This window comes from Patagioenas fasciata, assembly GCF_037038585.1.
Source record: "Patagioenas fasciata isolate bPatFas1 chromosome 19 unlocalized genomic scaffold, bPatFas1.hap1 SUPER_19_unloc_1, whole genome shotgun sequence".
In the NCBI taxonomy this organism is placed as follows: Eukaryota; Metazoa; Chordata; class Aves; order Columbiformes; family Columbidae; genus Patagioenas; species Patagioenas fasciata.
The window spans coordinates 1970085-1983579 of record NW_027288507.1 but is presented as its reverse complement, the minus strand read 5'-3'; the positions used below and the strand labels follow the sequence as shown (position 1 = coordinate 1983579).

At 55.4% G+C, this 13495-nt stretch overlaps 1 protein-coding gene across 1 annotated transcript; it reads right to left on the bottom strand.

The window, feature by feature from the left end:
• Window positions 1–576: 576 nt before the first annotated feature.
• LOC139826621 (coiled-coil domain-containing protein 81-like) lies at window positions 577–13060 on the bottom strand. Its single transcript, XM_071802973.1, has 7 exons — window positions 10459–13060; window positions 9739–9903; window positions 5359–6829; window positions 3126–3549; window positions 2394–2455; window positions 1738–1894; window positions 577–875 (listed from the first exon to the last, which is right to left on the bottom strand). Exons 4-7 carry the CDS (start codon window positions 3187–3189, stop codon window positions 577–579), a joined length of 582 nt encoding a protein of 193 aa, XP_071659074.1. The 5' UTR covers window positions 3190–3549; window positions 5359–6829; window positions 9739–9903; window positions 10459–13060.
• Window positions 13061–13495: the final 435 nt, after the last annotated feature.

Genomic DNA, 13495 nt, shown 5'->3' with positions numbered 1-13495 from the left:
AGAGGAAAGAAAAGGAGCAGGAGAAACGTAGTGGGAAATGTTGCCTAAATGCGTCTCTAGCTCCACAGTAGGACAGATGCATAAGCCGTGCCACTGTCCCACGTTCCTCCAAGTGAAGTCAAACATACCATGGCAGGACGATAACACGTCCAGAGGAGGTCTGGGAAGCAGCGGTGTCATGGCGTGAGATGACTGAGTCCCTCATCTCCGGCATCTGCAACGAGGACAGAGACGGATGACGGGAGGAGCGGACACTGGGAAGGGCCGGCTGCTCGCTCCGCCTCAGCCCAGCGCCAGCAAAGAGCCAGAGCCGCCCAAGGGCTCTGGGCTCAGCAAGCCTTGCTCTGCCTGTGCCTCTGCTCCCGGCCCCCAGAGTGGGGCACGCAGCGCTCCCCGCCATCAACGCCGGCCTTTTCTCGCAAAGTGCAGCTCCTCTGGGGGTGGCTCTTGCAAAGCCAGGCCATTGCACGCCAGGGAGGTGCTCTGCAGAGAGCCTGCTGTGCTCTAGAGCTCCAGGAGCCCAGGTGACTGAACAAGGCATGGTCGGCCAGGGGAAAGCAGCCCCCAGAAAGCATTTCAGAAGCAGCAGGAGTGGGGCTGGGAAAGTGAAAATCCTACCTCGAGAAGAGCTTGCAGCATCTTGCCAGTGCCATTCAGCCTTTCCAAAAAGTGTAAGTAAAATCTCTTTTTTATCTCTTTTCCCTCGGCAATCAGCATGCCCACGTCCCTCCAGATGATGGCAACGTTCTTCCTGTTCTCTAGGCAGGCATGGAAAAGGTGCGTGGTCCTTTCCATGTAGAGCTGCACGGTGCCCTCAGAGACAGCGTTCTCTGAGGCTATCTCAGCATACGGCAGTTGTTCGAAATCTTGATGGCCTGAAAGACAAGAGAAGAGGAACACATGAGCTTGCAGACCTGCTGGGCAGGCTACAATCAAAGGTCTGCAGCCTCCAGGCCCTCGGGCAACACTTTGGTACTGGGCTGTCTGGCTGGGCCAGCGCCTCTGAGGAGACGCTCGGCTTGTCCTTTCCTCTTAAAGTGGACAGTGAGGTGCGGAGCAGACAGCTGTGGTTTCTCTGATACAGAAAGGGAAACAAAGAGTCTTAGGCACTTGGTGGGAAGAAGAGTGACTGCGGGACAAAGTGGGGAGATAGGCACCAGGTCCCAGGGCAAGCTGGAGGGTGCCAGCCCACACTCGGTGCTGTCTTTGTCTTTAGAGAGAAACGCACCCCAAACACAGCCCCAAGCTCTGGGTGCTCCCCAGGGTCCCACAACAGCTGCCCCAAAGGCAGTAGTGACTAGAAGGCGCAGGTGTCGCCGTCACTGGCTTTTGGAAGGAACCATCTTACCCCCCTGGGTTTCCCCTGCTTTTCCCCCGTGCAAGGAGGCTGAGGGAGCTGGGAAGAGCCCCGGCATTTGCCTGGAGGAGGTCTAGTGCAGCGGAAAGGGGGAGCAAGAGTTGAAGCATCACGGAACCAGAAGACACCACACCAAGGAAGCTGTGAGGGAACCTGTTGTTGAAGCAGGACAAAGAGAGTGCGCTCTTAGCTGTATTGTCCGCTGGTGATTCTTTAAAACAAACAGCTAGGCAGGGTCCTTTCACAGCCGGCTGGTTTTGTCGAGTGAAGCTCTTGGCAGGACCGCGGTGGGTGGCTGGTACTCCCCTCAGTCACCTCTGGGGAGCAGAGCACCCCTCCCCACCCTGCTCAAGGGCCAGCGCCGCTTTCACGCTGCTTACCAGGGAAGTCTTTGCAACCATAGCGGAGCTCATGGTCCTGCACAACAGCCTTTTCAGGTCGAAACACGGGTCTCTCCACGATCACCAGATCCTGCTCGCTGAGGGCTACTCGCTTTCTGACAACCGCAAAAGTCCCGATTCCGGGAATGCGGACAGCCTGGAACAGAGGAGATGGCGGATGGGAAGAAGTCTTGGAGGGGCAGACGGGTGACTTGTCAGAGGAGGCTGATGGCGTTTAGTGCCCTGCCCTGGCCTGAGGCACAAAGGAGCAAGATGGGCTCCTTGGGAGAACACAAACAGGGGCTGCGCTTTTCCCTCTCACCCCCCTTCAGCTACGAAGAACCAAATAGGTGAGGGAAAGCTGACAAACACCCTCTGGCTCAATCAGATAGAAGGCAGGGGGTTCCCACGCTTGGAATAAATCCAGATGTGTCCCAGGCTTCCAGGTTTTCACATGCAACTCTGACGGGGGGACCTTCTTGTACATCTGAATGGACAGAGAAGGTGTCCATGTCACTGTGTGCATTGCAGTGTCGTGCTGGGGCGTTGCTCCCGCTTTCAACGCAGGGGAAGAACAGCTGCACCCCATGGCAAAGGGCTGTCAGGACTTGATCAGCGTTCATCAGGGTGTGAGGGGAGAAGGAGGTAAGGCCCACCTGGTGGAGAGCCAGCTGCAGGCTGAGGTGATACGATGTGCTGGCCCAAATCTTAGCGAACTCTGGAAAAACAAGGGAAAGACCTGTCATGCTCTGAGGCAGCAAGCTCAAGACCATTCGGCCCACTCCTGTCCAAGGAGCGATGCATCTTTCACTCAGGCATTTCAGGTGGTCTCTCTCCAGCCCGGCAAGAACCAAAGGACACCTCATGCTGCCTCCAAGGGGCTCCTTTCCTTGCAGGTGCAGCTCTCCAGGGTGTGACCCACTCCCACGGGAAGCCGGCAGTGCTTTGCCATGCCCGCGGGGGCACGGGGCTGTGCTCCACGCGGCTCTCGGAGGCTCAGGGCAGGCCCTGGTGTCTCCCCAGCAGGGGCCAGTTTTGCCGGGTCACATCTCTGAACACACAGAGCCCACGTGGCCCACGAGCACCTTCAGCTCTTCCATTCAGACATGAGCTCAGCGTGGGCAATGCCCAGCGCCAGGCAAGGGCAGCCCTTTGGGGTCAGGGGTTTCTGCCTGGGCTGCCCCAGGAAGGCAGGGGCCACGTCAGGAAGGGAACCAGGAGCCCTGGCTGCCACATCAGCCCCTCAGCCCTTTGGGATGGTCAAGCAGGTCCCTCCTTGCAGTCACCACTCCTGAGCAACCACCCCCCACAGTCCTTGGGTTTCCATCCTGATTTCAGAGATGTCCTTGACCCAGACACACATGTGAAATTGGGCCTGAAGGCCTTACCATAACGCTCGAGCTTCTCAATAGTTGGGCTCAGGTGAGGCTGCAAGAAGAGCTGTCTTGCCATCTTAGTTCCACTGCTGCTTCAAGTCAACAACTGCAGCAAGTGGCTGGACAATGGCTTTACTGCTTCTCCTTGTCCTCCTCCTTCTCCTCCTCCTCCTTCTCCTCCTCCTCCTCCTCCTTCTTTTTCTCTTCTCCTCCTCCTCCTCCTTCTCCTTCTCCTCCTCCTCCTCCTTCTCCTTCTCCTTCTCCTCCTCCTCCTCCTTCTCCTTCTCCACCTTTCACACTCCTTGGTGCTGTCGTGCTCCCTCTCTCCGCCTTCTCCTCCTCACTGCAGAGCAGCTACTCCAGAGCAGAGCGGTGGCGAGAGCAGCTCTCAGCACTTGGAGTCGACTCGGCCTCACCGGGGTGAGTGGGGCAGATGCTGGTCACGACAGGGAAAGGGGGACTGTCACCACTGTGACGTCTGGCTGTCCCACTGTGACCTCGGACCGTGTCACAGAGGGGCTGCACACACCTGCCCCCCAGGCCCTGCCAGGGGCTCTGCAGTGGGCAGGGGTTTCTGGGAGCTGCCCCCACCCCACTGTCTCCCGAGCGGGAGGGGTTTCCCCAGGCCGCCCCTGCCATGTCCCCACATGGGGACACAGGGCTGCAAGCGCCGATGGGCTTCCTTCTACCCTTCCCCGCTTCTTCCTGCCTCTCTCACCCAACGTGTCTGCAGCGGGGAGCGCGGCTGCCCTGCCACAGTAGGGGCGTGCAGAGAAGACGTGAAGCTTCTAGACCGCCCACAGTCAGATCTGACACGGATATAAACGGGGTCCCGTTGAATGGCCGTTTGTGGTCTTCTCGGAGCTGCGGGTCTGTCTGCCTGAAGCCTCCCCTTAGGCAGGATCGCCACCTAAAGTAGCCTCCCGGGATTGGGTCAGCCTCGTCGCCTCGCTGGGGTGAGCGATAACTTACTAGGTAGAACTGAGCTATTTCCTCACCAGATCAGCGAGTGTATTAAATAATTCCTCGCCGCTTGGGCGGGTGTTTTCCTCATTATAAACCCGTGGATTTTCTTGAATAATTCCTTGCCAGATTCAGGCAAGCGTATATCCGTAATATAATTTCTCACTAAACACGTGGGTGTATTTTTCCTGGGGTTAGAGACTGTAATAGACTTAACGATATATTTGTTAATCAAACTGGCCTAAATGGATATGTTATCAGTGGCTGTGAAACCTGAGCATATAATATTAGTACATGCTGCCATTAAACAATGCAACCTGTATGTAGTCTTTGTAGAAAAAAACCTGTTCCACAGATATGTCTAAAAGCCTAATTTAGCATACCCTGCAGAACATTCGGGAAGAGGGTGACAGAGAGAAGGGCTCAGGGTCATTAGGAGACGGGAGTGCCGAGGCGCCAGTGAGCCGCTGGGTGCCCGCGGCCAGTGTGGGGGATGTTTGGAGGCTTCAGGGGCACCCCACAACCGGTGTGGGGGTGCAGAGAAGCTTCTAGAATGCCTAGAGTCAGGTCTGATCAGCCTATAAAAAACGGGACTCTCGTCGAGACTCCGCCCATTGTCGCGGGTCTCTCGGAGCACGGGCGAGATGCTGCCGCCGAGAGCCCTCCTCCCCGGGATGGAGACTCCGCTTGCCTTGCCGCCACGGGTGTGAGTAAAACGGCTCGCAGGATTGCGAGTATATTTATACTTTCCGTGCACATTTGCACCTGTAACTTCCCGTGCTTAATATAAGCATGTATAAAATTATTTGCTCGCATAATCGCGAGTGTATTTATACTTTCCGTGCACATATGCACGAGTAACCTTCTGTGCACATTTGCACACGTATAAAATTATTTCCTCGCATAATCGCGAGTGTATTTTCCTCCCGTGCTTCCATATAAGCACGTGTAGTATTCCGTGCACATTTGCACGTGTAAGTAAATTAACCCTCGCAGGATTGCGAGTGTATTATAAATTTACCCTCGCGGAATCGCGAGCGTACACTTTCCGTACTCACTACGAGTACCTATATCCCTTTAAGAATAATCCCGCACCGTGTTCAGGCAAGCGTGTACTCCTCTGGGCCTCAGGGGCGGTTCCGGCATTGTTTTGGGTGAAGCCACGTGCATGCACACTGTGGACCTCCTGTTGTACTAGTTGCTGCCCCTTCATAATTTTCCTCAACTGATACCCGAACCTATATTTAAGTCACTTTTGGAGGGCTAAAACCCTGTTTCTCACCGGTTTAATAAAAGTTGTTTTGGACCCTCTTGTCCCTTAAACTAATCTCGGGGTGCATTCCGTGACACGCTGGCTGTCTTCTTGCTTTGGATCAGCAGCTGCCCCTCCCTCTTGATGTCTTCCCGGGTGGGGACGTGCTCGTCATCTTCGTCATCAGATTTAGAGGATTCTGGAGGAGGGAACAGAGAGAAACGGGCCGGGGAGGGTCTGCAGGGCCACTTCTGCTGTGCCCATGTCACCAGGGAGAGCCAGCACGCTTTGGAGGGCTGGTGACATCACAGGGAGCTTTCCTGCCAAGCCCTGGCTCTTCCTGCCCAGCATCCCAGGCTGACCTGCAGGGCCTGGCAGTGCCGCTGCTGTGGCCCATCCCCAGCTGCTGGGGCTTCCCAGAAAGGTCTGGAGCCACGCGGTGCTGGACGCAGCTCCAGCTTCATTCAAAACAGGTGGCAAGCTCAGAAACTCAGTGGCTCCTCCAAGAGCATCCAATAGGAAGAGGCCACAGACAGACCCCAGCACTGGTTGTTCTTCACAACCAGGTGATTTCGAAGACAAGGCTCTCCCTCCTTGCCCCACAGCATCTTTTCTTGTTCCTTCTGTGGTTCGATGCTCACCACCCCGCCAGCTGCCTTCATGCTCCCACATCCCCACCTAAAAGCACCACCCATGCTCAAAGCCTTGGAGACAGCCCCAAGGTCTGGAGAGAACTCATGGGCTGGGCTCTGCTGGGACAGGGAGAGACAGGCGAGGATGGTCACAAATCCCAACAGGCAGGGGCAGGGACAGTCGCCGTGGGACACGTCCCCGCTAAGCTCTCCTACCGTCATCGCTGCTGTCTCTCTCCTCAAAGGAAACCACCACGTTCTGAGGATCACTCGACATTTTTTTCTCCAGAAAATCCCTGGCCTTCACAAAAATCTGTGAAAGACACCCTGGGTTAATTGCTGAAGGGGAGGTGGGTGTTACAACCCAAGAGGTGCCCTTGATGTCCCCCTGGGGGACACTTGGGACGGGCCATCAGGAGGAGCCTGCTGCGGGTCCCCGAAGACCCCAGCAGGGATGGACATCCCACGTATCTCGTTGCTCTTATCCAGGATCTTGCACTCAGGGGGCAGGTGGGCCGCCCGCTGTGCCAGGTACTGCAGCTTCTGGCCCAGGTACTGGAGCTTCTCCTCCACCCCCCGGGACAGGAGAGAGTCATCCTGGAGACGGAGAGAACCACCTTGGTGGGCAAAATGAGCCACCTGGGGTGACGGTGGCTGCGCCAAGTGTCACCGCGCTGCGTCACTGCGCCACCCAGCGCTGGGTGAATACCTGGCCAGGCACGGTGATGCCGTGCAGATGGAAGAGGAGGCGGTCGATTCTGTTTTCAAATTCAAGGAGAAGCTCCTCGTTCTTCAGCAGCTGGGCTCGCGACCGGTCTCGCCGGGCCTCTTCGGACTGCAGTTTTGCCCTCAGCTCCTCCTCCAGCATCCTGCAGCCAAGCACAGTCACATCCATACAACTGCACAGGGGTGCAGAGACACCACAAATCCGTTGCAAAAGCTGCCCAAGTTGCAACCCACCACACCCCCTGCCCTGAGTAGGGACATTGTCACCAGCTCAGGTTGCTCAGAGCCCCGTCCAGCCTGGCCTGGGATGTCTCCAGGGACGGGGCATCCACCACCTCTCTGGCCAACCTGGGCCAGGCTCTCACCACCCTAAGCGTAACAAGCGATAAGACAAACAGAAATGGCCTCAAGTTGCGCCGGGGGAAGTTGAGGTTGGATCTGGGGAACAATTTCTTCCCCAAAGGGCTGTCAGGCATTGGAACAGGCTGCCCAGGGCAGTGGTGGGGTCACCATCCCTGGAGGGTTGGACAGACGGAGATGAGGTTCTCAGGGACGTGGGTTAGTGCCAGGGCTGGGTTAACGGTTGGACTCAATGATCTTGAGGGTCTTTCCCAACCAAAATGAGTCTGTGATTCTATGACACGGCTGTCCCAAGGGACATACAGGGATGGTGACTCCACCACTGCCATGGGCAGCCTGTTCCAATGCCCGACAGCCCTTTTCAGGAAGAAATTGTCCCCTATATCCCACCTAAAACCTCCCCTGGTGCCAGTTGTTTCAGGCTCTTGGTCTGGTCTTTGCACTCTGGCCAACAGAGAAGCCACAAAACGTGTTGAAGACTTCTCTCTGACAAAGCTGGACTCCATTTTTCCATCTCAGTTTTTGGAGAATCCGGTCTGTGGCCTGTTTGCCAGACGCAAGGGAACACTGAGATGCTTTAGCTGCCTTGAAAGGAGGGGAAGAGCAACGACACGCAGCAACACAGGAATTTCAGGTCTCCTGAAACTGTTAAGTTGTGAGCAGAAGATAAAGGCCAACTGCTTTATCATGAGCATTCCCTGAATGTGTTCAGACACCGCATCCCAACTCCTCACCATGTCTGCGAGGCGAGGAGAAGACGTCACCCCACCAGCGAGCTCCTGCCCGGGAGACAACACTGGGTGCAATCGGACTGACTGCCGCTGTCTTAGCCTGGCCCGGGAGAGGCGCCCGTGGAAATGGATGTGACAAGTGGCAAAAAGGTACAGGAGCGAGTGGGAAGACACCAGAGGCAATGCCTGGGTTTCTAGAGTAAGAAAACACCAAAATACAACCAACCAGGAAGGCAGCAGCAGGGTCAGGAGCATCCCTCTGCCAAAGTGACCCCTGAGCCACACAGGACAGCCCTGCCTGGGACAGCCTGCCTGCACTGGGCAGGGGAGCTGCATGGGGCACAGTAGGGCACTGTCCCCACCCCATGGGGGCCATGGGGCAGTAGAGCCCATGTCGGGGCGTCCCCATGATGGAGGTCATAAAATCATTGAATTATTTTGGCTGGAAGAGACCCTCAAGATCATGGAATCCAACCATAACCCACCCCTAGCACTAACCCATGTCCCTGAGAACCTCATCTCTGCATCTGTCCAACCCCTCCAATGATGGTGACGCCACCAGTGCGCAGGGGAGCACACACATTCCCAAACACTGGAAAAAGAAAGGTTGCACGGTGCCCTCCAATATAGGAAAATTAATAATGTAAGGAATAAATTAAGAAATGCAGGGGAGGGAAAGGGCTGATGCCATTGGGGTTTCATTAGGTGGCAGGTGGGGGGGGGTGACACAGCCCAGGGAAGGAAAGGAGAGATTTCCTCTTCTGCCCTGAGAGACCCTTATTCCTTCCACAACAACCACTGCCAAAGGCTTGACAGGAGCTCCAGCGCAGTTGTCTGCAGCCGCTGCCGGTGAGAAACCTAAAATAGGACACGGGAGAATTTGCACGGGAGCGTTCACCACGCGGAAATATCTCTGCCCTGGGAGGGCTGAGGTTGAGTGCGTTGGAGGTTTGTTTTTGTTTTCAAGGATGTGATCAAAATCACATGAAATGACACACAACGAAGGATAGGCACAGGCTGGGACTGACACCGGAGCCTCAGCACCGGGTTTTATCACTCATGGGGAAAGGGAACCAGGCTAAATCAGCCAGCTGGAGGCCAAAACAAGCAGCTCCTTTGGCTGTTCTGGGACGGGAGATGCAGGCAGGGCCACCAGTGTGGGGTCTGTCCTGGAGCTGCAAGGGTGGGATGTGGGAGGAGGCAGCCAGAGCTGCTTCCACACAAGGAGGCACAAACATCTGCCATTTCCATGTTGGTTTTAGGAGGGTTAATATAAGTGTGGGTCAAAACTCACCATCACATCGCCTGGGTTGGCATTGCCAGCCACAGGTTGGGTTTTAGCATCGTTCTAAAATGCTGGAGGGCCTGAGGCAGCACTGGTGACAGAGGGACAGACCCCCTGGGGTCCATGTCTGTCTTGCGCTGGGGACCCCAGAGCTGGACTCAGTTCTCTGGGGGGCCCCAGGAGAGCAGAGCAGAGGGGGAAGCATCCCCTCCCTCCACCTGCTGGTGATGTGGCCCAGGACACACTTGGCTTTCTGGGCTGCAAGAGCACACTGCCAGCTTATGGCCCTTTTGTTACCCACCAGCCCTTCTCCACAGGGTTGCTGCCCATCCGTCTGACCCTCCCTCCCTCCCCCAGTCTGTGCTGGTACTGGGTATTGCCCTGACCCAGGTGCAGGACCTCGCACTTGGCCTGGATGAATTTCACAAGATTCACATGGACCCCCCAGCCTGTCCAGGTCCCTCTGGATGTCACCCCTTCCCTCCAGTGCATCGACTGCACCACTCAGCTTGGTGGAAAACCAAAAGTGAAGTGTCTTGGGTGATGCAGACATCAGAGAAAGGCATCTGGCTTTAGCTCTCTGCCAAGCACAGCTGGGGAAACCCTTTGAAATGCTTCAGCCACTTTAGCAGAGAAAAATAACACTCCCACACAGTTGCCAGGCTTTATCGCTTACAATTTCTAACTGTTGGTGGAAATCTTCATTCTCAATCACTTTAATCAGCACCTTGAGCTTCTCTTTCAGTTTCTTCCCCTCCCTTGCTGGAAGAATAAATCGCAGCCTCATGTGAGCACGTTTGATTTGCATGGTCTCCTTTAACTGTCTGATCACTTCCAGTGCCTACAAAGGTGTTAAAAACAAAGAGCATTTACACACCTGCTTGAAAACCATCACACAGACCAAAACCTCAAATCCTTCGCATCAGCTTCTGACACTTTTGTCAGCGCTGCAGGGAGTTTGCTCGAACGCTGCTTTGGTAGATTAACAAGGAAAGGCAGAGTTCTTGTTATTCGTGATCCCTCCAACACTTAAAAAACCCGTCTGAAATCTTAAATAGCACTTATACTGCAAACCAACATGTGGCTCAGATGCAAGGCCCGATCTATTACCTCAATCAAACTAAAGGACAAAACTTTTCTTTCTGTTCCAGGCGTATCACTGTTGCTGCTTTAATTAGTTTCTTTCTTTCTTTCTCCCTTCCCTGAATTGTTAGAAAACAAACTGCACGAGTTTCAGCAGCTGTTTGCATCCAGCATTCAACCACCGGCTGGATGAAGAATCACTCTGCAGAATTCAGCCCCCAGGGCTTTGCTGATCCCTCTGTGGCTGCAAACAGAGAAATTACACTTGAAGCCACCACCTCTGACCTGAAACCGATTTTGCAAGAAAACAGACCTGCTGCTTCGTGCTCTTGTTTGGTTTGACGGAGTAGTGAATGTCCTTCACGGCTCTTTCTATGACGATCACTGTGTACGGCCTCTTTGTTTTGGGATTCACGCATTTGTCAGCGACAATGGTCGCGATGTCTCTAAACATCTACTCCAGCTGCGTGTGCCGTTCTTTGTCCGATACCTGCAGCTCTCCTTCTGTTAAAATCTGGACAGTAAATAACTAAAAAAACCCAGTTAATAAATGTCATGGGTTTGACTACAGAGTGAAAAATCTAGTAACTCTGTTAAATTTAACAATTGCTTGAATGGTTTGGTCAGATGTGAAGTGGATAAAAAAAATAACAGTATTAATAATGTATGTCATTATGACAGACAGCACGGAGAGATTTCAAAGAAAAAACTCACCACAGAAAAACTACAAAAAAAGATGCGCAGATTTCCTTGAATTCACAACAAGCCCACAGTTCATATCCTACCAAGAAGGACTAAGAAATTAGATCTGTTCTTAACATTTCATTGGACTTCCCCAAGTGAGCAACTGTCCCCTTTGCATCCCCTGCATCCTTAAAAATATACCTTAGGTGAGAAACTCTTCAGCACTGGTAATTCTTTTTTTTTCTGTGTCCACAGACATCAGTGTATAAAAGCTGTATATTCTACAGAGTATTCAGAACTCTTTTCAGCTAAATACATATCAAATATTCAAGACTTGGAGCACAAGTGTGATGGGAGCAGCTGAGGGACCTGGGGGGTTCAGCTGGAGAACAGGAGCTGAGGGGAGACCTTCTGATCTCTGAACTGCCTGAAAGGAGCTTGGCGCCAGGGGGGTCGGGCTCTGCTCCCCAGGAACAAGCGCCAGGAGCAGAGGAAACGGCCTCAAGTTGCCCCAGGGGAGGCTGAGGTTGGATCTTGGAACAATTTCTTCCCCAAAGGGCTGTGGGGCATTGGAACAGGCTGCCCAGGGCAGTGCTGGAGTCACCAGCCCTGGAGGGGAAAGTCTTCTCCAAGCTTTTATAAAGCTGCTAACCGCGAAGTGGTTGAAACCTACCATCTTACAGATTTCTGTTTGGTCATCCGTCACAAATGCTTTAACAAGATCATCTTTCTTTGCCACCTGGCCTTTGAAAATGTTGACAAACACTCTGTGTGTCTGCAGGACCTCATCAAAATCTTTCTCTAAGAGATTAGGGCACGGTTAGAAAATTTGTGAAGTCAACAATATAAAAAAGAACATGAGTTTTTAGCAAGGAGGAACAACCTGTGCTGCCAACGAGCCTGGAAACTTCTACTCCTGAGATGTAACTCCCCAGGAAAGCGCAGGGCACTGCCCTGTGCCCAAGGGCGCTCCGCGTACCCGGATTCACACAGATCCCACCACCTTCCTGGGCTGGAGAGCCGCGTACCACAAAAGCTCCCCGGCTCCACAGCCAGGCCCCACCTGGGCCTCTCCCCTGCCACAGCTGGGTGCCCACACGGGGCTGCCCCACAAAACTGGGTCATAGAATCACAGAATGTGCTGACTTGGAAGGCACCTACACGGATCACAGAATAGTTTGGCTTGAAAGGGGCCTTCCCAGCTCCCCCAGTGCCACCAGGATCACGGAGTCCAACTCCTGTCCCTGCACAGGACACCCCACAGGTCACCTCGTGTGCCTGAGGACATTGTCCAGTCTCTCCTTGAACACTGCCAGACTTGGGGCCATGACACCTCCCTGGGAGCCTGTTCAGTGTCCAGCACCTCTGGGTGAAGAACCTTTTCCTCATGTCCCACTGACCCTCCCTGGCACATCTTCTGCCATTCCCCGGGCTCTGTCACTGTCACAGAGAAGAGCTCAGCCCTGCCCCTCCTGCTCCTGCTGAGGAACCTGCAGCCCATGAGCTCTGCCCTCAGTCTGCTCCAGCTGAACAAACCCAGGGACTTCAGCCGCTGCTCATTCGGCTTCCCCTCCAAACCTTCACCAGCTTCGCAGCCTCCTCTGGACACGCTGCAGTAGCTTTGTCTCCTTTTCTCCTGTGTCCCCAGCCTTGCACACAGTGGATGCTCCAGGTGAGGCCGCCCCAGCGCAGAGTAGAGCGGGACAATCCCCCCCTGCCCGCCTGGCCGTGCTGTGCTGGGTGCACCAGGACACGGGGCCCTCTTGGCTCCAGGGACACCGGTGGCTCACGTTCAACTTGCCGTCCACCAGAACCCCCGATCCCTCTCCATGGAGCTGCTCTCCAGCACCTCGTCCCCCAGTCTGTCTGTACAGCCGGGGTTGGCTCAGGTGCAGGATCCGGCACTTGCTCTTGTTGAACTTCATGTGCTTGGTGATTGCCCAGCTCTGCAATTTGTCCCGGTCCCTCTGCAGGGCCCCTCTGCTCTTCAGAGTGTCCAAGGGAGGTCCACACAAGCCCCCCCCCAGCCGGGCCCCACACGGGCCTGCGCCCCACACGGGCCTGCGCCCCACACGGGCCTGCGCCCCACACGGGCCTGCGCCCCACACGGGCCGGCCGGCCGGCCTCCCTCCCGCCCTCGGGCAGGCCCCGGGCCGGCACTCACGCTCCGCTGCGCCATCCCATGGCCTTGTTGCGGTAACAGGCGATCCCGAAGCGCCTCCCGGCGCTTTCCCCCTGGTTGGTGGGGGTGAAGACGGACACGGCGGCGACCGCCGCTGCGCCACGGCCGAGGGGCCGCCTCACGCTGCCTTCCCATTGGTGGCCGCCGCCCCCAGGAGCGCCAGCAAGAACCGTCCGGCGGGAAACGGTGGCCGGAAGGGGCGGGGGTTTGGGGAGCTTGCGGTGTATGGGGGGAGGAATAACCGTGAGGGGCGTGAACCTGTGAGGACTGTGGGGGGTGACCGTAGGGTTTGGGCTAAATAACTCTGAGGGCCAGTGGTAATAACGGGGCGGGGGAAGGGGTGTGTGTGAGGGGCGGAGTAATGACCATGAGAGGAGGGTGGGTGTGGGGGGTTGATAGCGGCGGGGTCGGGGGTAATGACTTGGGGAGGTGTGAGTGGGAACTGTAGGGTGTGTGGGGGTAATAACGGGGCGAAGCAATAACC